The 23,381-nt window shown below is 32.3% G+C and overlaps 2 protein-coding genes across 5 annotated transcripts in view; one reads left to right on the top strand and one right to left on the bottom strand.

The window, feature by feature from the left end:
* The first annotated feature begins 8,798 nt into the window (after positions 1 to 8,798).
* LOC101514628 (mediator of RNA polymerase II transcription subunit 10b-like) lies at positions 8,799 to 14,215 on the top strand. 2 transcript variants are annotated; one of them, XM_012720149.3, is made up of 7 exons: positions 8,799 to 9,247; positions 10,242 to 10,303; positions 11,478 to 11,709; positions 11,800 to 11,880; positions 11,988 to 12,090; positions 12,206 to 12,295; positions 12,524 to 13,640. In XM_012720149.3, exons 3-7 carry the CDS (start codon positions 11,495 to 11,497, stop codon positions 12,659 to 12,661), a joined length of 627 nt encoding a protein of 208 aa, XP_012575603.1. In that variant the 5' UTR covers positions 8,799 to 9,247; positions 10,242 to 10,303; positions 11,478 to 11,494; the 3' UTR covers positions 12,662 to 13,640. The 2 variants fall into 2 exon arrangements, with proteins under 2 accessions (XP_012575603.1, XP_004488501.1); XM_004488444.4 differs by lacking the exon at positions 12,524 to 13,640 and adding an exon at positions 13,980 to 14,215 and having other exon boundaries at positions 8,807 to 9,247.
* A 2,999-nt stretch (positions 14,216 to 17,214) lies between these two features.
* Positions 17,215 to 23,381, bottom strand: part of LOC101514959 (protein EIN6 ENHANCER-like) — a 28,538-nt gene continuing 22,371 nt past the window's right edge. The window contains exons 1-2 of one of the 3 annotated variants that reach the window (XR_012161309.1): positions 18,179 to 21,399; positions 17,215 to 18,081 (exon numbers count right to left, since the gene is read on the bottom strand). Coding sequence is in view for 2 of the 3 variants with exons in the window: in XM_073363798.1 (XP_073219899.1) it covers positions 17,576 to 18,081; positions 18,179 to 18,203 (531 nt within the window). In the remaining variant the exon portion in view is untranslated. Of the gene's footprint in view, positions 18,082 to 18,178; positions 21,400 to 23,381 lie in introns of those variants that run through there. The other 2 variants (XM_073363798.1, XM_027334177.2) reach the window with 2 other exon arrangements.

Below are 23,381 nucleotides of genomic sequence, written 5' to 3'. Positions count from 1 at the left end.
CTACGTGATAGTGTATTCGAATAAGAGTGATAAGTCAGTAGCTAAAACTGCATATTTGTATTCGACTACAACATGGTGTAGCCGAATACAAAACCAAGTTAGTGGGAAAAATAACTTCTGTTGTAGCCGAATACAACTGTGAAACAATGCAATTTTTCAATTTAGATTCAATCTGGTTTATTAAATATGTTCAACAAATCTCTAGGAACGATTGCCACTGATCTAAAAGGATGTCTAAGGAGTATAAATACTTCATAGCTTCAGACTTAACGAATTACACTTTTTCCAAATCTTTTCATCAATTCTTCTACCAAACTTTGAACAATTTTGAACATAGCACCTCTGTTCTTACACTTGTCAAGTACTGATAACATAAGTGTAAATTCTAGAGGCATAATCTTCTTTAAACTAGTGGAGATTGATTGATCTTGGGGATGTGATGATCAATCTTGATCCTGGTGAACATTCTTCATTTTCACAGATTTTGTTCAGAATGTTCTCCTTTGTTATCTGTTCTGATTTCTTTGATTTGTTTGATTCTTATATTTGAATTAATTCACTCAAAAGCACAAGTTAAATTAACAAACATTTAGAATCATAATTAACATTCTTAATCAACCTTTATTTATTTTCATCAAAACTTAATTTGAGAGTTTGTCTTAACAAAGGCATGTATAACTCAATGCTCTGATTTAATCCTCATGTCTCCATTTGGCAGTACACTTTGTGCTTGCGCCAAACATTATAACTCCTACACATATGCAATAAAACCAGTATTTGTGTTAATGATAATAAAATAAAATAAAACATTATAAGGCCTTATGATTGACTCAATGCTTCAATTTGGTCAGAAATTATTTTTTTTGTGTGATTTAAAAACTTGTCACAATATAAAACAGTATGAGATGAGACATAGGACAAAAATCAACCTATTAGTTGTTCACTAAAGAAACAGACAACTTGTTGGCTTATGTACAATACAAGACAATTAAAAAGTAAAAAATCATCCTTTCTTTCATTTCCAAACTCGTTTTCTCTCGCCTACCCCTTCTTATTGACAAAACTCCATTTCTCTCGCCTACCCCAACAGTGTCTAGTAAGGAAATTTGGTGACTAACACAACTATTAAAGACAAAATTTATATATGAAGACAAAACTCTAAGAACAACACACAACTCCAAATTCTTCATAAAAAAAATGAAAATTTAATGTCAGTGATAAACTGAAATGCAAATAAGCAAGCAAAGAATGGACCCGACCCTAGAGGCGTGCCAATACTATTCTCAGCCCCCAACCAAGCCTCTAAGGTGACAGACCATGGACCATGTCTTCGATTAGACGTCTCATAGACAAAAAGTAAAATCGAAAAAATTGCATTATAACGGATTGTGTAGAAATACATGTGTTGAAAGAGTGGCATTTGAAAGGCAACATTGAAGGTAGACACTATAAGGTAAAACTGGTGGATAAGGCCCAAAGTTTTCTGAAAGTAGTTGTTGAGAGATCAACATTCCATTTCCCTCCACAACTGGAATTTGTGATGAATCCATTTGTATTTCTCTAAAAACTAAAATTTTTTGAACACATTCAATTCAACATACAAAAAACTTACAAAAGAAAAAGAAAGAGAGTAAGTATAATGCATTGAGCCATAGATTACCGAGCAATTTTCTTCAAAGTGCTTTATATAGTGCTAATGCACAAATTTAAATATAATGAAATTGTAAAATGCTCTTCTTACATCGGCAATAGGTGTTATCATAACCACTCAAAAGAGAGCCATAACTAGAGCTGTTAATTTGTCAAGCCCCTATATATTGGTCTCAATCCACATATTGAAGGTGTCAAAAAAGCCTTATATTAAAACGGCCCGTTAAAAAGAAAGCCCTCGATATAAATAGTCCACAAAATTCCCAAAAAAATTTGAAATAAAAAGTTTTTGAATTTTTTTCCCAATTTTTATGGTATCATCGTCTAAAGTTTAATAAAGCATAATATATGTGATATGACAACACCTACTCCATACAAGTTTAATGAATCAACTTATTTAGTATCAAGAGTAACTTGTGGCTGATCTTTGCATATACTAGATGAGTACATTGAATTAATTAATTAATTTTTCTATTTGATTTGTGTGAGTTAAATTAATTTATAGTAGATGTGGTCCTTCAATGACAAATTCATGGATCCATAGATAAAAGTAAATGGTAAACACATAGATATTAGTTTAAGCCTTATTTATATAACAATTGATAAACAAGCTCTAATCATCAACCATTTAAAACTACTACTAATACTTTTTACTTATTTCTCTTCTTAACTCAACTACACAGTAAAAAATTGAAATGATTGAAAACAATAGTAACATAAATTTATCATAGGAAAAAATATAAATTAAATTAAATCACCATCTGGAAGAGTCTTCCTTCTAATTGGTAAAGGCAATTTAACAAAAATGGCAGGCTTAGAATTACAAAATCTAAAAGAACCAGTTCTCATAAACAACAAAAAAGAGTTAACAATTTTCTTAACCTTAACAACAAAAAAGAGTTAACAATTTTAATCTTAGGCTTTTTGGGTTGTCCAAAATTATCCAAAGATGATAATTTGTAAGTTGTGAGAAAGATTTGTTTTTGTTTTGCTCTTCTTCGTATGTAGCTAATTGTAACACCCCGATTTTTAACAGCGCGAGTGTATTTTTTTTTTAAAACAAATTCATAAAAACAAAGAAAATAAAGAAGGAAATATTTTTGGATAAATATTTAAGTCGTAACATAACGACAAAGTCAACAAATATTTACAAGCAGCGAAATAGTTTTTGAAATTAAAATCCAAGTATTCAAACATCAAAACACATCGGGGCTATGAGGCCTATCAGACATAGCTCATACCCTTGAGGTATTCTCGGCAGACCTGTACAAAAGCACTGCCCCAAGAATTTTAACTCCCCCCACGTCACATCAAAAAGTGGTACATGGACCCATCAAATTTAATAGTCAAGCTGACAATATTGGTATAGGTACAGTCTTCCAACATATAGTAAATACATCCACAAAAGAAAGACCTCTAGTCCCTATACAACCGTCTAATCTGATCATACTACAAAAAACTATACACCCAGGTGATCTACACGCGCCCCGCAAGATCCTCCTGACACAGCTCCAGTCAGGTGTGTCCAACTACCTTCCCATCTACAGGGTACTAACTGGTGGGAAGATTATGGTTCTCATCTGAGGGCAAAGCCCAGATTTCCACAATAGTTGTAAAGGGTCACCAACCGAAATTAACAAATAACACATAGCATTTAAATTTCAAATGCATAAAATTGCCTTTCAACTTTGCATGCACCTTGAAAGGGTTTCCATATGTTAAACATGCATAATCAAAGTTGAAAAATGGAGTTTTAAACAAAACTGCATTGTCATATTCGAATACAACATCTTTGTATTCGAATACAAGGATGTTTCAGAAGTCAGTTGCAAAAACATGATGCTTGTATTCGACTACAAGCTCAGTGTAGTCGACTACACAACTGTTTCATAAGTTAGTAGCCAAATTAGAACATTTGTAGTCGACTACACAACTGTTTCGCAATCTATCAACACTTCCACACAAATCCAAACAATCGCACTTAGCAATTATGGCACAATCACAACGACAACTTGAGTTTGCACACGGAATCATAACTTTAAATCAAACATGACTCGCGAGGTTTCGCAATCAATCAACACTTGCACATAAATCCAAACAATCACACTTAGCAATTATGGCATAATCACAACAACAACTTGAGTTTACACACGCAATCATAACATTAAATCAAACATGACTCGCGTGCCAAGCACCCTAATGCAATGCGTATATGCCAAAATGCATGGACTCAGAATTCCAATCAAAACCCTCCTCGAAGGACCGTAAATCATAATTGTACCGCCTATCACAGGCCGAAGTACTAAATTACCGAGGTGTCACCTATCACGGGTCAGCACGATTTACTAAAAACTTAATTCGTAAATGCACCGCCTATCACAGACCGAAGTACTATTTACCGAGGTGCCATCTATCACGGGTCAACAAGATTTACCAAAAATGTGTAGTCTATCACAGACCTTACACAACGCGACAATCCCCACAAGGATAAGATGAACCAACAAATCACATGGCATCATCTCGTGGCTCATCTGGTCACCATTATCACCATGGCCCATCTGATCGCCATGTACAATGAAATGCATGAGCATACTCTGACTCTATCCATGACAGTCATTAAGTAAATGCAGTTATTAAAAGATTCTCCATTTTTAATACTCATTTAACTCTAACGATTTTTACGACAATCATTAAGTAAATATAGATATTAAAAGATTCCCTATTTTTAATACTCATTTAACTTTAACGATTTTCAAATTCCACAGAGAGCATACTCAAACATTTATTTTCCACCACACACATCAAATTTAATCCATAGTTTACATTAAATTCGATCAATTCAAAAACCACAAAATCCACTCCAAGTTCAATCATCAATCACCACAAATTTCCACAAAACTCAAATATAACACATGTCAAACTAATTCTCACAAACCACAACTCAAACACATCAAATTTCTTTTCCTCAACAACACACATAGATGAATCAAATTCTTTTTCCACAAAAATACTCATCAATTTCACCAAAAACCCAACTCCAAACTTTCACCCATAAAAGCATTAAATCCATTTTCCTCAAATCTACACTTCAAATCCAACAAATTTATTTTCCCCACAACCACAAATAAGTCCCTAAATGCAAACTAAAAGTTTGGAAGGAGTCCTTACCTCCGTTATCGCTTTTCCAACCGATTACGGTACTGCGATTTGTTTCGGTAAAACTTTGATCGCGTCGTCGCTTCCAAAGTTAGCTCACTAGCACCGCAACAGAGAGATGAGCAACTTTCCCTTCTATCTCTTCGCGAAAATAAAGCTTAGATCTAGAAGAAACGTGAGGGTTTTTGTTTGACGGTTTTTAAATCACCAACACCGTTTTCGAATCCGAGAAGAAGAATGAAGCTGAGGAATCCTTGCTTTCTTAACCACCAAGCCTTGGGTTTCTTTTCTTGAAGCAAAAGAAGAAGAATGGAGAAGGAAGAAAGATGGAGTTCGCAAGGCAGGGAGAGGAAGAAGACGATCTGTTTTCTTTCCTTTTTCTTTTCCCTCCTTTTCCTTTGTTTTTTTTCCTTTCTTCTATTTTCTTTATTTTCCTTTTCTTTCTTCTCACACACACACACATATATATATATATATATATATCGTAATTAAACCAACCCAATATCTAAATATCTAGATATTTTAGATACTTGTAAAATCATCATTTCCACATCACCTCCCGTCACTTCTCAAACCATTTGATAAAAATACCTACTCTCGTCGCAACTCAATTGACAGATACAATTTTCATCAACCCGATATATTTTTAACAAAACTGTCTAGTTTTAAATTCTTCGTAACAAAAATAAATTATTCTTAGACAAAAGATTCACCGCATTTAATCTAATTTATTTATCGACGAATAATTTTAATCGGGACATCAAAAGATATTTTTGGGCATTAAACTCACAAAATATCAATAACTTGGCTAAAAAGCCTGAGTTCAATACCAAAATACAACAAAATACATAAATTAAAATTTAAAACTATGGGTTTTATCTAATAGACTTTAACATGTTGTATTTTCCTTGTAAACTAATAAGCTCAACTAAGAAGCTCTTCTTCGATTATATTATTTTCTCTCAATTTTTAGCACATACATAAGGATTCTGAGAAGATTATGAAGGAAAACATGGATAAGTGATTATGAAGGGTGATTACCTACTCTCCGGGCAGTTGAGGTCAGTTTGAGTCAATATTGTTTATATAATTCAAAGGGCAAATCGGCAACGCTTTCTGTTGTTTTGATAAGAGCTGCTATGAGAGACGCCGTGACTCGTGAGTGAGGGGGATAGACTCATATATGTATTGGATTGAGATTTTTTGAGAAGATTTTAAAATATTTTTTAGTTATAATAAAAACTTATGGTAATGAATCATGATTTCTAAAAATAAAAAATTATCTTAATTTTTGTAGTATTGAATTAAGATTTTTTTAAGGAGTACGCTAAAATTTAACTATACTCAATTGAGATATTTTATAACTTATAAATTGTTTTTAAGTATTCAAATTTCAAAATAAATATTTTTTAATGGATTATTTTGTGGATTAGATTTTGATAGATATTGTAATTTAAAATATAAGTAAAACAATCTCGACAAAATGTTTGACATTTTTTTGCCCTTGCTACCAATTACTTGTCTCTCATTGTTCAATGTTAGATTTTTTCTTTCTTCTAGTGTTTTCTTTATCATTATCAGTTTTAATGTGACAAGTTGTTTCATGTTTTATGTTTCATGTTATTAATTTTTTTTCAATGGTTATTACTGAATATTGTGTCTCTATATATATTCATTTTTTGGGTAATATAACTGTACGTTTTGTTTTTATTCATCTATTGCTTGTATATTATTAGTAATATTTAAGATACAAGTATAATTTGCATTGGTATGTTTAATATATTATTATTTTTCTTTAAAAAAAAAACATTGTTCCAATAAATTTTCATACTCATCATTACCAATTCAGAATGACAATAGTTATATATGAATTTATTGTTTAAATCCAAAAGTAGGAACATAAACTTACAAATTTACGAAGTAATATAATTTTGATGGAGAAATTTTTTTTTAATAGAGAAATGATATTTATGAACATAAAATTATAATTTATTTGATATTAAAATATTTATAAAATAGATTGATTTTTTTATCTAAATCTTAGAATTTATTTATCATTTTTTTTTCATTCACTCTTGTAATTTTGAATCTTAAAAATCCGTAAATTACTTTGAAATCTAAAAAATCTAACATAATCCATTAAAATCCAAATTTAAAAATCCCTATTGTTAAAAAATCTTAAAGATCAATACATTTTTACAAAAGTCTTATAAGATCTTTTTAAGACTCTTTTTTTTTTTTTTTTTATCAAAATAATCTCTTAAAAACCATGATATGGGTCATTCTCGTGCAAACATTAGTTTACTTTTTTATAAAGACTCAAGAGGGGCTTGTCCTCCTAGAATCATGTCTTAATTTTGTTATTTTTTTATTTTTTTTTTTATATATCTCATTTTGCTATAAAAAATTACTAAATACATATTGGGTTTACTTTATGATTCTTCCATGGAACGCGTATGCTCTTATTTTTCCATGAAGACACTTATCCTCTTATGCTTCCATAGAAGGTGTATCATATGATTCTTCCACATGGACACTTATTTTCTTATTCTTCCACATAACGTTTATCCTCTTATTCTTTCCCTAGAAACATATCATCTGATTCTTCCACGAGATGTGTATCCTTTGATTCTTCCTCTTGACACGTATCTTCTGATTTCTTCCTCTAACCACATTGCCTCTGATCTGTTTACTCCACAATGTGTTGTCTCTAGTTCCAACTCCGAATTAGGAGCTTAGGAATTAATTAGTACTAATTTAGTATATTGCTAAGTTGTTTATAATTTTTTAGAATAAAGACATTGCATCAAAACATCTCAAGTTCATTACATTCTCATTAATCATATCATGCATGGCCTTATATCACAGTGGAAAAGTTCATGTTGTTCCAAGTATGGTTCAACAGGTAAAGGAGAACAATCACAACGTTGGTTCAGGTTTGGCCAAACCACTTTTACCGCTCAAGACTCAAATATCTTGGTGACCTACGTTGAGATAATTGAGCGACTTTTCTTTGTTCACTAATTTTTTTTTCGAGGTCTTGTATAGTTTTTTGTTCCAGAAACATTATAAAAGAATGATTCCAGTTAAGTTTTATAAAAAGAAACTGAAGTTGAGAGCTTCAGCTCGAGGTGCATCAGAATTTCATGTTTTTATACCTATTTATGAAAGAAATATTCTCAAAACTCCTTTGCCTTTATTTTCAGAGCTCACTGGGATTTTATATATTACCCTTTTTCTTTTTTTCTTAGCAGTGGGAGCAATATGAGATACAAGTTTAGCATCAAAGGACTAGTTTCATATGTTTTGAAGCTTGAACATGATGTTTTTATTTTATGATGTAATCAGACACTTCTAGTTCATTTCCAAATGTAATATTTTATGAATTTGTTGAACAAGTTTGTAAACTATAATTATGAATGTAGTTTTCAATTTAGTTTAAAAATTCTAATTTATTATTTATTATTATTTGCCTCTGTTTTTTATAAGGTGTGTGAATCCAATTGTCAAATTCTAGATAATTGATATTAGATTTGTTATTAATTTTGTTTTTTTAATTGAAACTAAAATATACAACTAAAATGAAGAGTGTTTTCTTATGATGAGTATTATAATTTCACGTAATACAAACGTTTTTTTTTTCTATCTAATTTTAATTTTTCTCACCCGAGAACACTTCCTATGCTATGGTCGTAAAAATAACAAATAAATCAATTATTTATATGACTAGAAAATACTCACATTTTGAAGGAAAAAAAAGCAAGGTACATTAAAAAATTGTGTTGAATTACAATAAGAAATAAACTCTAATACATAAATAATATTTTACTAATATATAAAAAAATCATATATTTCCCCTACAATAAAACACAAAGGAAAATAGAATACCCACTCATACCAACAAGCAAATTTTCTTTTCCTATTTTTGTCACTTTCTTACTACTCATTTTTCTATTCATCAAAATCAGATAAATTTCAGTATTTCTTTCTTCTATATTTTTATTCATCCAAACAGTTAAAACTTCTACCCAATTTCTATCCTGTTTCTCTTCTATCTTTCCTAATTTTCAAAGTGTATAAACTTTAATAAAATCAATTCACTAAGATCAGGTAATTTTTTTCTTGTGAATTTTCCTCCGAAAAAAATTGGGCAGAAAGTGATAACTTAGAAAACCTAAACTCCGTTCTCCGTCACACTTCAATCTGCACCCTTAAACCTACCCCTCTGCCGTTCACGTCCGGCACTACCGCACCTAGAGCTGTCAAAAAAGTCCCAAACTACAAAGCCCCCTTTATTAAACTCCTTACTAAGCCCCAATTACAATTTTCTCCTCGGTTCGTTTGGTTCTGACCATTGTCACGGTCGATTCTCATTCCCTGATTTGGACTTCATTGTTGTTCGCCACGTCACGGCTCGGCCTTCTTGTCTTCGTTGTTACAGGTAATACTGTGATGTGTGTGATACTGTGATGTTTAAATAATGACTCTTAATGAGTTTTGGTTCGTAAACTGCATTGTTTTGCTACTATGTGATTTAAAAGTATTATTTAGATTTTTTATTGGATTCTATAGTGTTACAAATCTTGCGGTAGTGTGGTGTATGATTGGAGTATCCATATTTGATAGTTTAGGTTTTGGATCCTTTTGGATTTGTAGCTATGATCCTTGCCCGAAACACTTTGTTTTTGCTTCTCTGTTATCTAATTAGAAACTGTATAGTTTTTGTTCCCCTTTTATACGCTTAATTGCAGGTTGCTTCGTTAGTTTCACTGATCTCTAGTTCTATTGCAGGTTGCTTCATTGTTATTGACAATGTTTAATTTGTTTCACTAATCTCGACTCTTCAATTCCTTCTGTTGATTTCTCTTTAAGTAATTCTTCAAGTTATTGACCATGTTTTATTAGTTTGTTTGAGCTGCACTTTGTTAAATTTTCATGTAGAACCAGCTTTATTATTATGTTTGTGTATTTTTTTTTTAAGTTGTATAGTCTATGAAATAATTTCCACTTGAAAATCACATGTTGGGAACCTAATTTGGATGGAGCATAAGATCTGGGATTTAATTTTTGCTTCTTTTAGCTTTTATATTATGATATTTGTGATTTTTAGCCCAAATAAGGGGCATAGTCTTCTTAGAATCCTTTTGGGGTTTACTCTTTATTAAGACATATGAGGCATAGAGAGAGGACGAGTTGTCAAAATATTGGGATTTGTTTGCATTATTGCTAAAGAATCCCAACATTTTTCATGAATCACTAAACATATTTGAGGTGCCAAGGAAAAGGGGTAGAACCTTTGGGGGAAAAAAGACCAAAGGGAGATGGAATCACATAGAAACACGGTGGAGCCTTAAAAAATTAGGAAGTTAACCACCGGACATTGTTATTGAGAGTCAAGCATATAAAAATTAAATACCATTTCATATTGATTGCAGGATTGGAAAAGCAAGGCTGCGCAATATCTGGCTGATTCTGGTGTTCCATATACGATTATAAGGTACATTGGTTTCTGTCCATACTTAGACATATATAGGAAATTAGAAGATTACATCGGTTTCTTATTTACTACATACTTTTCTAGCATTGGAAACTAGAAGAACAGGTTTGTCCATTGAACCTTCTGCTTCGCGATTTTGTTTCTTCTTTCTATGTAGTCTTCGTTCTGTGGCTCCCTTCACTTTTTTTCTGTTAATTTGTTTTTCTCAATTTATTTATCGAGTGAGATTGTGATGTAACAAAAGAGACTCTGCAATTGTGCATTCAACCCGTTTTATAATTCATGTTGAATTAAGTATGTGACCCTGCTGTGTTCTTAGGCTTATTAATTTTACCATTCATCCTGCTGAGTTCAGTGTTATTCCTATGCATATTAATTTTTATTTAATTTCTATTTGTGTTGTGTTATTATTTGTTTATTTATCCCTTTCAAATGTTTTAGAACTGGTTCTGATCAGGTTTTTAAAACACTTGTCTCATTTCCATACTTTATGTAGGAAAAATTAAGAATAAAGCTTCTATTTATGTAGGTTTTATGGACAGATGTGTTTAACAATTAATTTTTCATTTTTGAGAGATCAATGTAAAAAGTGGGGAATGTGGTATTTTTTTAATGTATTTAAATATACGAGAGGTGTGTGTAGGAAATTTTGGAGTAGTTGTTGTCATGTCACATATGCTATGCTTTATTACACTTTAGATGAGGATACCGTAAAAATTGGAAATAAAATTGAAAAAAAAATTGAAATATGTTTTATTTCAAAAAAATAATTGATTTTTTTTAAATGAGCCTATGGGCCCTCTAAGTACATAGAATTTTGTGGACTTTTTTATATTGGGGGCTTTTTTTTAATGGGCCTTTTTGTTATAAGGTTTTTTGGCCCCCTTCAATATGTGGATTGGGGTCAATATATAGGGGAATTGACAAATTGACAACTCTAACTATGACTCTCTTTTGGGTGGTCATGATAATACCTATTGCAATGGTTGGATATACATGTAAGAAGAACATTTTGCAATTTCATTATATTTAAATTTGTGCATTAGCACTATATAAATCACTTTGAAGAAAATTGCTCGGTAGTCTATGGGCTCAATGCATTATACTTACTCTCTTTCTTTTGCTTTTGTTAGTTTTTTGTATGTTGAATTGAATGTGTTCAAAAATATTTCAGTTTATAGAGAAATAAAAATGGATTCATCACAAATTCCAGCTGTGGGGGGAAATGGAACGCTGATCTCTCAAACAAACGACACAACAGCTTCTGCAGCAGGAGCTAATGATTCTATGCAAAACCTGAACCAGGTCAGCAACTCCATTCAGAAAACCTTGGGCCTTATCCACCAGCTTTACCTTACAGTGTCTACCTTCAATGCTGCCTTTCAAATGCCACTCCTCCAACGCATGTATTTCTACACAATCCCTTATAATGCATTTCTTCAAATTTACTTTTTGTCTATGTCCCAAATTGATAACATTTTACTTGAATTTTCCAGCAATGGTCTTGTTGCGGAGCTTGATAACATGGTTAAATTGGCAGAAAAGTGCAACATTCAGGTTCCTATGGAGGTTGTAAAGTGAGTCTTCTACCTTTTTATGTGCTTCGGTGATTCTATGTTTTTCTTTATACAACAGAATATGTTCTGAAACCTGAATTTAATTGTTGACTTATTTCTGGTTTTAGTTTAATTGATGATGGGAAGAATCCAGATGAATTTACCAGGGATATTATAAACAACTGTATTGCAAAGAATCAGATCACAAAAGGAAAAACCGATGCTTTAAAGGTTGATTCTAATTCTTGATTTTTATTCAATAAGTTGGTCATTTTGTTACATTATGTGGTTTTCCCATGTATTTATGAGTTACTTTAGTCTAACTTAACATTTCTGTTTGGGGCAGAATTTGCGCAAGCATCTTTTGGAGGAATTGGAGCAGAACTTCCCTGATGAGGTTGAAAGTTTTAGAGAGAGCCGTGCTGCTTCTGCTGCTGTAAGTGTTACTTATTTGGTCTTTTATTTCAATGTATCCATAGCCATTGAATAACCTTCCCACATCATTGGCTGTTCCCAGTTTTTCATTTATATATTTGGCTTTGAAGAATTGTATGTCTGCTTCACCTAGGGGAAGGAGAAGGGGGAGGGGGGGGATCTGATCTAACTCACTGTTGCATTTTCTCATCACAATTTAAGCACACGTTCTTTTTCTTGCACTTTTCAGTTTCTTAGCACATCAACTTCTTTACTGTTGATTGGGGATCCGCATTGCTTCATAGGAAATTTTCCCACTAGTATTTGTAGTCAACAACTCACGCCTGAAGATTTCCTACGCGAACTCCAAACCTTTGTTTTTAAATGATATTAGATATTTCTACGTTCTTTTTTCACTGTGGGAGTGATTGATGACTTGTATAGTAGCCAGACTAGCAATATCTCCCATTTATTTCCTTCACTTCCTTCTCCGTAGCTTATTGCAACTGATGAGTTTCTTTCTACATATACTCCTGCATCACCTCGAGATCTGAAATGCAAATAGAAACCAGGCTTTGCATTTCTGGTACCCTTCTACAGTTCTACTCTTCTTTCATTGACTGATAATGGAAGCAAGCAAGAAACATCAATCCAGGGAGAAGAAAAAGATATAACTTCCAAGACACTAAAAAAGAAAATAAGAAAAAAAGATGATGTAGCTATTATGGGGTTTACACAACATTGTCAATTTTGGATTGCAGAAAATAGTTATGATCGAATTCCTGTACACTATAGTGCTATAACGTATAACCTCTATTTGATGGCACTTTGTACTAAATAGCGGATTGCAAAACAATAACGATTTGTTCAAATTATGCTACGTTATAGCTCTATGTAGCATCGACACGTCTAATCGAAGGCATGATCCATTGTCTGTCACCTTGGAGGCTTGGATCCATTCTTTGCTTGCTTATTTGCATTTCAGTGTTATCACCGACATGAAATTTTGATTATTTTTTTTTATGATGAATTTGGAGTTGTGTGTTGTTCTTAGTGTTTTGTCTTCATAGATAAATTTTGTCTTTAATAGCTGTGTCAGTCACAAAATTTCCATACTAGACACTGTTGGTGTTTGCTTGTGACATCAAATGGTGTATTGAAGAGTTTTGGTCAAGATGAAGGGGTAGGCGAGAGATAGCGAGTTTAGAAAGGAAAGAAAGGATGATTTTTTACTTTTTAATTGTCTTGTATTGTACATAAGCCAACAACCTGTCTTTTTCTTTTGTGAGCAACTTGAAGAAAGTAAAAGACAAAATACTTTCATATTTTATTATTACAGCCCTAAACTGTTTACATAGAAAAAGAAATTACAATAGTAATACTGAGTAATAATGACAGAATCATAAAATAAAAATAAACATAATAATATAAAATAAAAGAGAATAAAATTTAATTTCTCTTGATTCTTCAACACAACTAATAGGTTGATTGTTGTCCTATGTCTCATCTCATACTGTTTTATATTGTGACAAGTTTTTAAATCAAACAAAACAAAATAATTTGTATTGTCCAGTCTTTTAATTTTTAGCAAATCAAACAAAAAGGAAGGAACTTTGACCAAATTGAAGCATTGAGTCAATTTTAAGGCCTTATAATGTTTTTTTATGATCATTAACACAAATCTTGGTTTTATTGGATCTGTGTAGGAGTTGAAACGTTTGGCACAAGCACAAAGTGTACTGCCAAATGGAGACGTGAGGGTTAAATCAGAGCATTGAGTTATACATGTTTTTGCTTTTCTATGTGGAACTCTTGATCTATATCTCTGTCGGCTTTAATTTTACATTTGTTTGTATAGTGTATTGCAACAATGCTTACTTATTATTGTAGTTATGATATTTTTGATTACTTTTAATCAATGGAATGTCATTATTATAAATTATCTTCTTCGGTTTATTTGGTGCGCATTATAAGAGACAATATGTAATAATTGTATTATATTTTAGTGTTTATTAAGACAAGATATGACAACAGTGTTTGATAACTATATTATTATTTGTCTCATAAGACAATATTAATTAAGGCAATTAGCTGAATATGAAATTTTGAATATTTAATTACTCGAGTTAAATTGATCTAACAGGTTTTCTGATCTCTAGTTTTTCTAAATTTTAGCTAACCAATTCAAGTCTACAACATGTTTCATTTGACGTTTTTTTGAATCTCTAAGAAAATTCAACCATATTTTATTATTATCTCCTGTTCATTTGTTCACATTAATGTTGCATTGTATGTCAAAAAACTCTAGCACCAAATATATCATAAAATATATTTTTTTTCCTGATCAATAGATGTGTTCTTGGTCGGTTAGTCAAGGGATACAGTTCAATTCAACTATCTATTTGTACTTTGTAATGCGATTTGACAAATATGATAAACAAAAATAATGATGTGTTAATAATTATTTATTAAATGAAATTAATTTTGACCTTCATTTTCCCTTTAATTTTTTAAATAAAAAAATTCAAAATTCAGCGAAAACAAATGGAGTTCATTTTTGTGGCTTAAAACAAATCAAGCGAGATATTTTTATGTTTTTGTCACAAAATCACACTAAATTACTACTCGGTTCAAAAATGTAAATAAAAATAAATTATAGAAAATAGATGTATGTAATTTATATTTTAAACTATATATATCTACTTTCTTCAATCAATTATTACTTATTACTTCCGTCTCTAAATATAAACTGCTATTAATAATTTTACCCTTATTAAGAAAATGAGTATTGTAATAATATGCTTATTTTGTATAGAAAAATGACTAAAATGTTTTTTACGTATTGATTTATTCAATAATAACTTTTCATATTTTAAAATAAATTTGTAGTATTAATTAGAGTTATGTTTGGAAAAAAAAATACATCTAATCAATTGAAAAGAGATTTATATTAAGGGATAATTTGTTTTTGTCAATAATTAATGTTTATAATTAGGAATAGAGGTAGGGATACCGGTCTGAGACCCATAAAACCCAAAGGATAATTTAATTGAGCAAGTGAATTTAAACGATGTTCGAGGAAAAAATATACATAAATCGAGTACTAACGATTAGAAATGGCCGAGTTCGACACATAAATTCATTCCATCTGTATTTAAAACCGATCAAAAATATTTATAATAAAAAATAATAGACATAATTAGTACTAGCTATAATTTCTTGAAACTGAGCCTAGTATTCTAGTATGTGTACAATGCACTTTCGTGGTTATAAGCACTATATGTTGACTTGTGATACAACTTTACACTAAGATGGGTGTGACAGTCGAGACAACACTTTAGTAATTTTTTTGAACACATCACAAGTTATTAATAGTTTACATGTAAAGAAGTAATAAAATATATTTTCACTATTTCTCTCATTAGTATAGTTTTTGTAAATAAAAGACCACCACAAGAATGCAGAAGTCTCGCTCAGACCAATCAAAATGAAAAATTCAACTTCTTGTCATCTCCATATTGGTCACCTATCAGACTCCTTTTCGCCGAAATTCTATTTTCAGACCAGATTTATTTGATGATGATGGCGATGAATATTCTACAACTAGATCTAACATCAAGTTCTACATTTATGATTTTTTTTGTTTATCTTTTTATTTATTTAATTTATTTATAAATTTTAAGCCATATCTATAATTTTACAAATTAGATATGTACTATTTTTCTTAATAGTATTTAATTTTTTTTTTTATCTTTTATGTTTATTGGAAGTGATGATTGAATTTATTTTTCATCTCATTCTAAACAAAGCTCAATAAAAAACTATTGACGTAACACGTAAAAACTAAACTGAAAACCGTCAACTGTTTACCCATGAATCAATTAAACCGTATACACCAATGATCGAAATTGGATTTTAATAATGAATCTTTGATTTGAGCCGGGCTGAGAGTATAGACTCAAATCCAACTGAACCGACCGTTTGTCATATAATAGATAGCGATGATATATTTTAGAATGTATGAAGTATTATCCTATTTATAAGTTCGAGTGAATTGAATGCCAACCAACCTTTTCACAGCCACAACTCTCTCAACTAACTTTTTTAAAAAGAAAGCAACCAAAACAATCACACACATTCCATCGTGAATGAATAGGAAACAACATTAATCAATCAAAGATGAGAATATCAAATCATTTCCAATCAAGTAGGTTCTTGATAAGCAATTCAGAAAGGGAAGGTTGGTTCTCTTTTGCTTAGTTCCTTCAAATATTTGTTCTCAACTCTTATCGTCCAATATTTATATTTTATGGATAATTAGAAGGTATCAATTGAATCATGACGTGCCAAATATAGGCTTTTTTATTGATATACCATAAAAAAAAATTAAATATCAAATTATCACTAATTTCAAATTAAATACTAAACTATCATTCTTTTTTTACTCTTTAAAATTACTTTTAGAAGTCGGTTTAGGCTCCTACAATTTCTCAACTTAAATTTTTTTTTTAAGGAAGGAAGAGAAATCTGATTCATGTACACCGGTTTCTCAAAGTAATTTTTTTAATTATTAAATTTATTTTATTATTTATAAAATTATTTTTATTAGTGGTACTATTTAGTAGGCATATATATAGGAAATTTGATCAATTAATAAAGAGACTCATTCATGTGCTGAGAAATAATGCAACACATTATTTTTTGTTAACATCTTTCTTAATAATAAATATATATTTTATTAATCAATAATTGTTATTTTAATTAAATAATTAATTTAAGTTTCAATAATTATTAATTTAATTAATTATTATTTTAATTAAATAATTAATTTAAGTTTTATTAATTATTTAATTAATTAATTATTATTTCAATTAAATAAATAAATACAATGTTAATTTTATATTTTATAATTATTAAATAAAATTAATTAAATGGAGTTCATAAAATAACAATATTTAATTTAATATTATAATTAAACATACAAATACCAAATTAACTAATTTTATTACAATGAACAAATTTCTATTAGGAGCATCAGTATGATAAGGACATTTATTTTTGTTATGTCCCTCATTCCGACACAAACCACATCTCTTGGGGTGTGTGTTTTTCTCTCGTTGATCCATTTCAGTATGAATACGAGTAGACTGTGGACGACTTTTTAGATCTCTTCTCATGGCTGGATTGTGGCACAACTCTATTCCATTGTATTTTGGCTAATATGATTGAAGAGGAATTGCTGGGAACTCTTCCTTGTAAACGTCAAAGATACATTGCAATGTATACTTATAAGACACATACATCATGTAGTGACGGTGAATAAACGAACAAGCGGAAATGACATGTGAACATGGATAGTGTAATGCTTGAATGTCCCTACAGGACGGCCGCTTGGTGGACGAACCAACTCCTTAACTGTAAATATACTATGGGCTCGATTGTGAACAACAACTTCATGGAAATTTGACATTGCTCGTTCCTTGTTAAGATTTTGAATGATTGTATTTGAGTAAATCAAATCTGATGTCATCATTGCTTGGGCATGTGTCCCTCTTTCTTCAAATTTTGCAGTCACTCTGTAGTATGTTGCTTGCACCAAAGAACTGATTGAAAGATTGCGTGTCCCCTTTAATACATTGTTCATGCACTCAGAAAGGTTATTTGTCATGTGTCCCGAACGTCTACCTTCATCATATGCTTGTAGCCATTGTTTCTTTGGAATATCGTCGAGCCATTTCACTGCATCTTGACTCCAATAACTAATTTGTCTTCTAAAGTATGTGATGCCTGGTTGAGTCATAACGTATCCTGAATGAAGAAAAGTAGATGTTGTTATAGACAATTTAAAAACAAAAATATAAAGAAAGAAATCTGTGTGAGATAAATATATATAAAAAATACTAACCCATGTTGGTTACAATATTTTTCATTATCCCATTTTTGAAGGTCCTCGTGAAGTTTTGTGATATATGTCGAACGCAAAAGACATGATGTCAATTGTTGTTTACACGCCTAACAACACTTTTAATCGACTCATGTCTATCTGAAATCAAACAGAGGTCGGGTTGAGGTGTGACAAACATTCGTAGACGACTGAGGAAGAAAAACCAAGTATCTGATGTTTCACCCTCAACAATGGCGTATGCTATAGGAATGGTATGATCATCACCATCCTGAGCGATTGCCATTAGTAAGGTCCCACAATACTTCCCATATAACCATGTTCCATCAACTGAAACAACTGGTTTACAATGATCAAACCCTTTGATACATGGTTGGAAACTCCAAAAGAGGCGATGAAAGACAACTTTGCTAGGAACTCGTTGGCCATCCTCAATAAAGGACCCCACTTCAATATCAATAACAGTGCCTGGAAGATAATGTTTGAAAGCAAGAATCCACCTTGGAAGCTGTTTATATGATTCCTCCTAATTGTTGTATATTCTCTCAATGGCCTTTTGTTTTGCAATCCATGTATTTCTATAAGTAGTGGTATATGTGTACCGAGATCGTATATGTGCAATCAATACTGAAACTGATATTGTGGGATCCGCTGTTACCATTTGTGAGATGCTTTCACAAATAACAGTCGAAGAGTTGTTGGTGATCTTGTGAAACCATTGTTGATGAGCATGTGTGTGGCCCTTATAGTTTTGTGATCTTCCAGATGTTTGATTTCATTCCATTCAATATTCTACACCTCCACATACAATTTTTATTTTTACAATGGAAAATCCATCTAGTGCTATCAGAATGCGCAACGACGAAGCTCATAGAATTGTGCATATGATATTCTTTTACACATTGCATTGCCACAACTTTTGAGGGAAATGTCTTCCCCACTTGAAGATTGTTAGGATCTGGAGCGAGGTAAGATTGGTTTTTGGACATAGAGTTGACAAATTCATTGTCAATGTAATTCATGTTGTCGGAGGTAATGTTGCAAAAATGTGAGGGGGGGTCAGAGAAAAAAATTGTAGTAGATGGACATTCTACTACGGGCTATTGATCATCATCATCATCGTCGTCATCGACAACAACTTCAGCAAGAATGTCATCCTCATTCTCACTAAAGTCGCCGACTTCTTCATTGTGGACACCAGCCACAACACTAATAGGACCATCGTACAGTGTGTTAAGGTCAATATCATGGGTGGATGTTGATGGGTGCTGTGACGATGAGGGTATGGACTGATTGTGGATTTGTGTTTCAATAAAAGGGTATGAAGATGAAATGGAGTTGGAATATGAAGAGGGTAAACTTACTTGTGTGTTGTCTCTAGGATCATCTACTAACCGTGCATAAACTTCAATTGTTGAAATACCAAGGCATTTACTTGCTATGAACATGTCAAACATCATATCCACATCATCTCCTAAAAGATTTAACGATTCATATCGAACATGTCCTGGTGCAAGAGTTATAGGGTTTCGGTAAATAACATCGACCACCCTCGGTGAGTTGTCTGGTTGAATCTTTGTTTGAATACATTTGATAAGTCCATCAAGTTTGATATTTTTTTCACTTTTACCAACGATGTATTTGCGCATGCAAAGACAACACCTTCTATGTTTGTCCTCTCAATGTAAAACCCATAATTTTAAAGTACCATTTATGTATTTTTGGTGTATTTTGGATTTTGGCTCGGAGGCTTTTAAGCCAAAGTTAATAATATTTTGGAGTTTTATAATCAACAAGATATTTTGATGCCAATTAAAATTTCTCGTCGATAAATAAATTGAATTTAACTGCGATGAATCCTTTACGGATAATTTAATGCGTTTCGGGGAAAACGGTAATTTCACAAATATCTAGATATTTTGAGATATTTGTTAAGTTATATTTATTATCTATTTATGTTTGTTTGGAGGGAAAAAGAAAGGAAAAACTAGAAGGAAGGAAAAGGAAAAGAAAATAGTATAAAAGGAAGGAAGGAAAAAGGAAGAAAGGAAAAACAAAGGAAAGAAAAACGCCATTTTCCATCGTCTTCTTCCTCTGTCCGCGGCCAAAATCCCTCCTTTCTCCCATTTTCATTTTCGTCACTTCCTTTTCTTCAAAACTAGTAACCCAAGGTTGGGTGAGTGTTAGAACAAAGGTTTCGCTACTCCACTCTTCCTCTTTGATCCGAAAACGAAGAAAAACGGTATTTGAGAACCAAACACAAACCCCTCCGTTTCTTCTAGATCCAAGCTTCATTTCGCGAAGAGTTAGAAGGGAAAGTTGCTCACTACCACGCCACTGTGCTAGGGGACCAATTTGGAGGCGACGTTGCGAGCAAAGATTTTACCGGATTTACTCGCGGTACCGGAAACGCACGTTAAAGCTAACGTTAAGGTAAGGGCTCCTTCCAAACTTTTAGTTTGCATTTAGGGACTTATCTGTAGTTGTGTGGGAAGGAATTTGTTAGGGTTTAATGTATCGATTTGGGGAAAAACGAAACTAATGCGTTATGGGTAAAACCTTAGAGTTAGGTTTTGTTTCCGTTGATGAATGGTTCGTGGTAAATGAATTTGAAGTCATTATGCATGATTATGAGTAGATGAAATTTGATGTATCTGGGTGTTATGTTGCGTCGATTTGTGTTCGTTGTATTTGGCGTGTCCATACTTGATGTTTGTTAATTGGTGTGGTTGTTGTGAATTATGGTTTGAATGTGAGAGTATGTTTGAGTTTCTTTCTGTGGAATTGAAAAACCATTAGAGTAAACGAGTATTAAAAATGGGGAATCTTTTAATACCTCGGTTTACTTAATGTGCATTTGAGGAAAAGGTTTAAGTTAACTGTGCGTTGAGAATGGGGAATCTCTTAATGTCCCGGTTACTTAACTATCGTTTTTGAAAATGGTTCCGGTAAATGAGTATTAAGAATGGGGAATCTCTTAATGACTCGTTTACTGAATGTTTTGTGTGAAAATCGTTTAAGTCAAAAGTATATTAAGAATGGGGAATCTCTTAATATGTCTGTTTGCTTAACGTTTTGTTTTGAAAATCATTAAGATAAATCGGTATTAAGAACGGGGAATCTCTTAATGACTTATTTATTTAATGTTGTTTGAAAGTCGTTTAAGTTAAATGAGTATTAAAAATGGGGAATCTTTTAATATCTGCATTTGCTTAACGATTGTTGTGAATGGAGTCTGTGTATGCTCATGCATTTCATTTGGTAAATTGTGTCGACCCGTGATAGGTGACACCTTGGTAAACTGTACGGACCCGTGATAGGTTGTACGTTTGCGATTTACATTTTAGTAAATCGTGTTGACCCGTGATAGGTGACACCTTGGTAAACTGTACGGACCCGTGATAGGTTGTACGTTTGCGATTTACATTTTAGTAAATCGTGTTGACCCGTGATAGGTGACACCTCGGTAAACTGTACTGACCCGCGTGATAGGTGGTACGTTTATGATTTACGCATTTTAGTAAATCGTGATGACCCGTGATAGGTGGCACCTCGGTAGTTGGTACTTTGGCATACGATATGCGGTACAATTATGATTTACAGCCCTTCGAGGAGGGTTTTGGTTTGGAATTCCAAGTCCATGCATTTTGGCATATACGCATTGCATTAGGGTGATTGGCACACGAGTCGTATTTGATTTGAGTCTTATGATTGAGTGATTTGAATTTGAGTCGTTGTGGTAATTGCGTTGAAAATGCTAAGTGTTATGTGTTGATTATTGTGTGTAAGTATGATGGTTATCGAGATCCCAATTGCCGTGGTAATCGCGTAGGAATTGCTAAGTGTTAGGTTGTGAACTTGATTAGGAATGACTTGAGTTAATGCATGAATTTTTGGAAAAACGATCAGGGAAATCGATTTCCCAATCGATTGGATAGTAAACAGGGACTTGGCCAAATGGACAAAATCGATTAGCCAATCGATTTTGTAATCAGTTTTCGAAAATCATTTACGAAATCGATTGCCCAATCGATTGGGCCTAAGTCAGGGACTCATCCATATTCGACCAAATCGATTTGGAAATCGATTGGCCCTTAAGTCAGGGGCTCAGCTATCCTGTCAATCGATTGCCCAATCGATTGAATCAAGCCAGAGTTCAAAATTTCACTAAAAACCTTCAGGAAATCGATTTGGAAATCGATTGGTATTAAGTCAGGGGCTCCGTTATCCTGTCAATCGATTGCCAAATCGATTGATTCAGCCCAGGATTCTATTTTCATTAAAAATCTTCACCCCAATCGATTGCCCAATCGATTGGCTCAGTGAAAATCCTCAGTTTTAGTTGTATGATTAATTGCTCATGAATCTATCCATGTCTTGTTTTATCATGTGTTAATTAGGAGATCGAGAACTGCATTTTACCTTCATTTTCATTGGCAATGTACTGTATGAACTTTTCGCATATTGAAAATCCTGTTAAGGTGCATGCTTAGTTGAAAAGTTGTTTTGAGCATTCAAAAACTTAATTGCTATGTGTTAACTGTTATTTTCTGGTTGGTGACCCTTTACAACTATTGTGGAAATCTGGGCTTTGCCCTCAGATGAGAGTCAGGACGGCCCTACCGGTTCGTACCCTACGGACAGGAATGGAGATGGGAACGCTTGACTGCAGTTACGTTAGGAGGATCTCACGGGGCGCGTGGAGATTACTCAGGGTGTATAGCTTTTTGGTAGGATGATCAGATTAGGATGATGTATAGGGACTAGGGGTCCTTCTTTTTGGTTTGAAGTATTTTTAGTTTGGAAAACTGTACTTATACAAATATTATCAGTTTGATATCATCTTTGGATGGGTTCCATGTACCATTTGATGTTATGTAAATGTTTTGGATTTATAATTGGAGAAACTTTTCCGCTGCGTAAATTATAATGACTCAATTATTTATCCAAAAGCATTTCCTGATTTATTTCTTTGTTCGTTTTTAATTACTTTTAAAAAAAAATATACCCTCGCTTTGAAAAACCGGGTGTTACATTTGTCTTCAATCTCTATCAATGTATCTCACACAATAATCTGGTTGTTCATTTGAGTGTTTGTGAGATCATTGTCTTTTTCTCTCAAGAATTCTTTTTCAGCTCTCTTATTGATTATGAATAATCTTTTGGTCTTGATCTGAAAAAGCAATATCAGAATGTTATCAAAAAG

This window comes from Cicer arietinum, chromosome 1 (genome assembly GCF_000331145.2).
Source record: "Cicer arietinum cultivar CDC Frontier isolate Library 1 chromosome 1, Cicar.CDCFrontier_v2.0, whole genome shotgun sequence".
NCBI classification, from domain to species: Eukaryota; Viridiplantae; Streptophyta; class Magnoliopsida; order Fabales; family Fabaceae; genus Cicer; species Cicer arietinum.
This window is presented reverse-complemented; position numbering and strand designations above follow the sequence as displayed.

Bases quoted from the DNA above. Each gene is read 5' to 3' on its own strand.
- LOC101514628 (XM_012720149.3), top strand. From the start codon at position 11,495: ATGGATTCATCACAAATTCCAGCTGTGGGGGGAAATGGAACGCTGATC. The intron at 11,710-11,799 runs GTATTTCTACAC...TGAATTTTCCAG, and splicing joins ATGCCACTCCTCCAACGCAT to CAATGGTCTTGTTGCGGAGC. The intron at 11,881-11,987 runs GTGAGTCTTCTA...TTCTGGTTTTAG, and splicing joins GTTCCTATGGAGGTTGTAAA to TTTAATTGATGATGGGAAGA.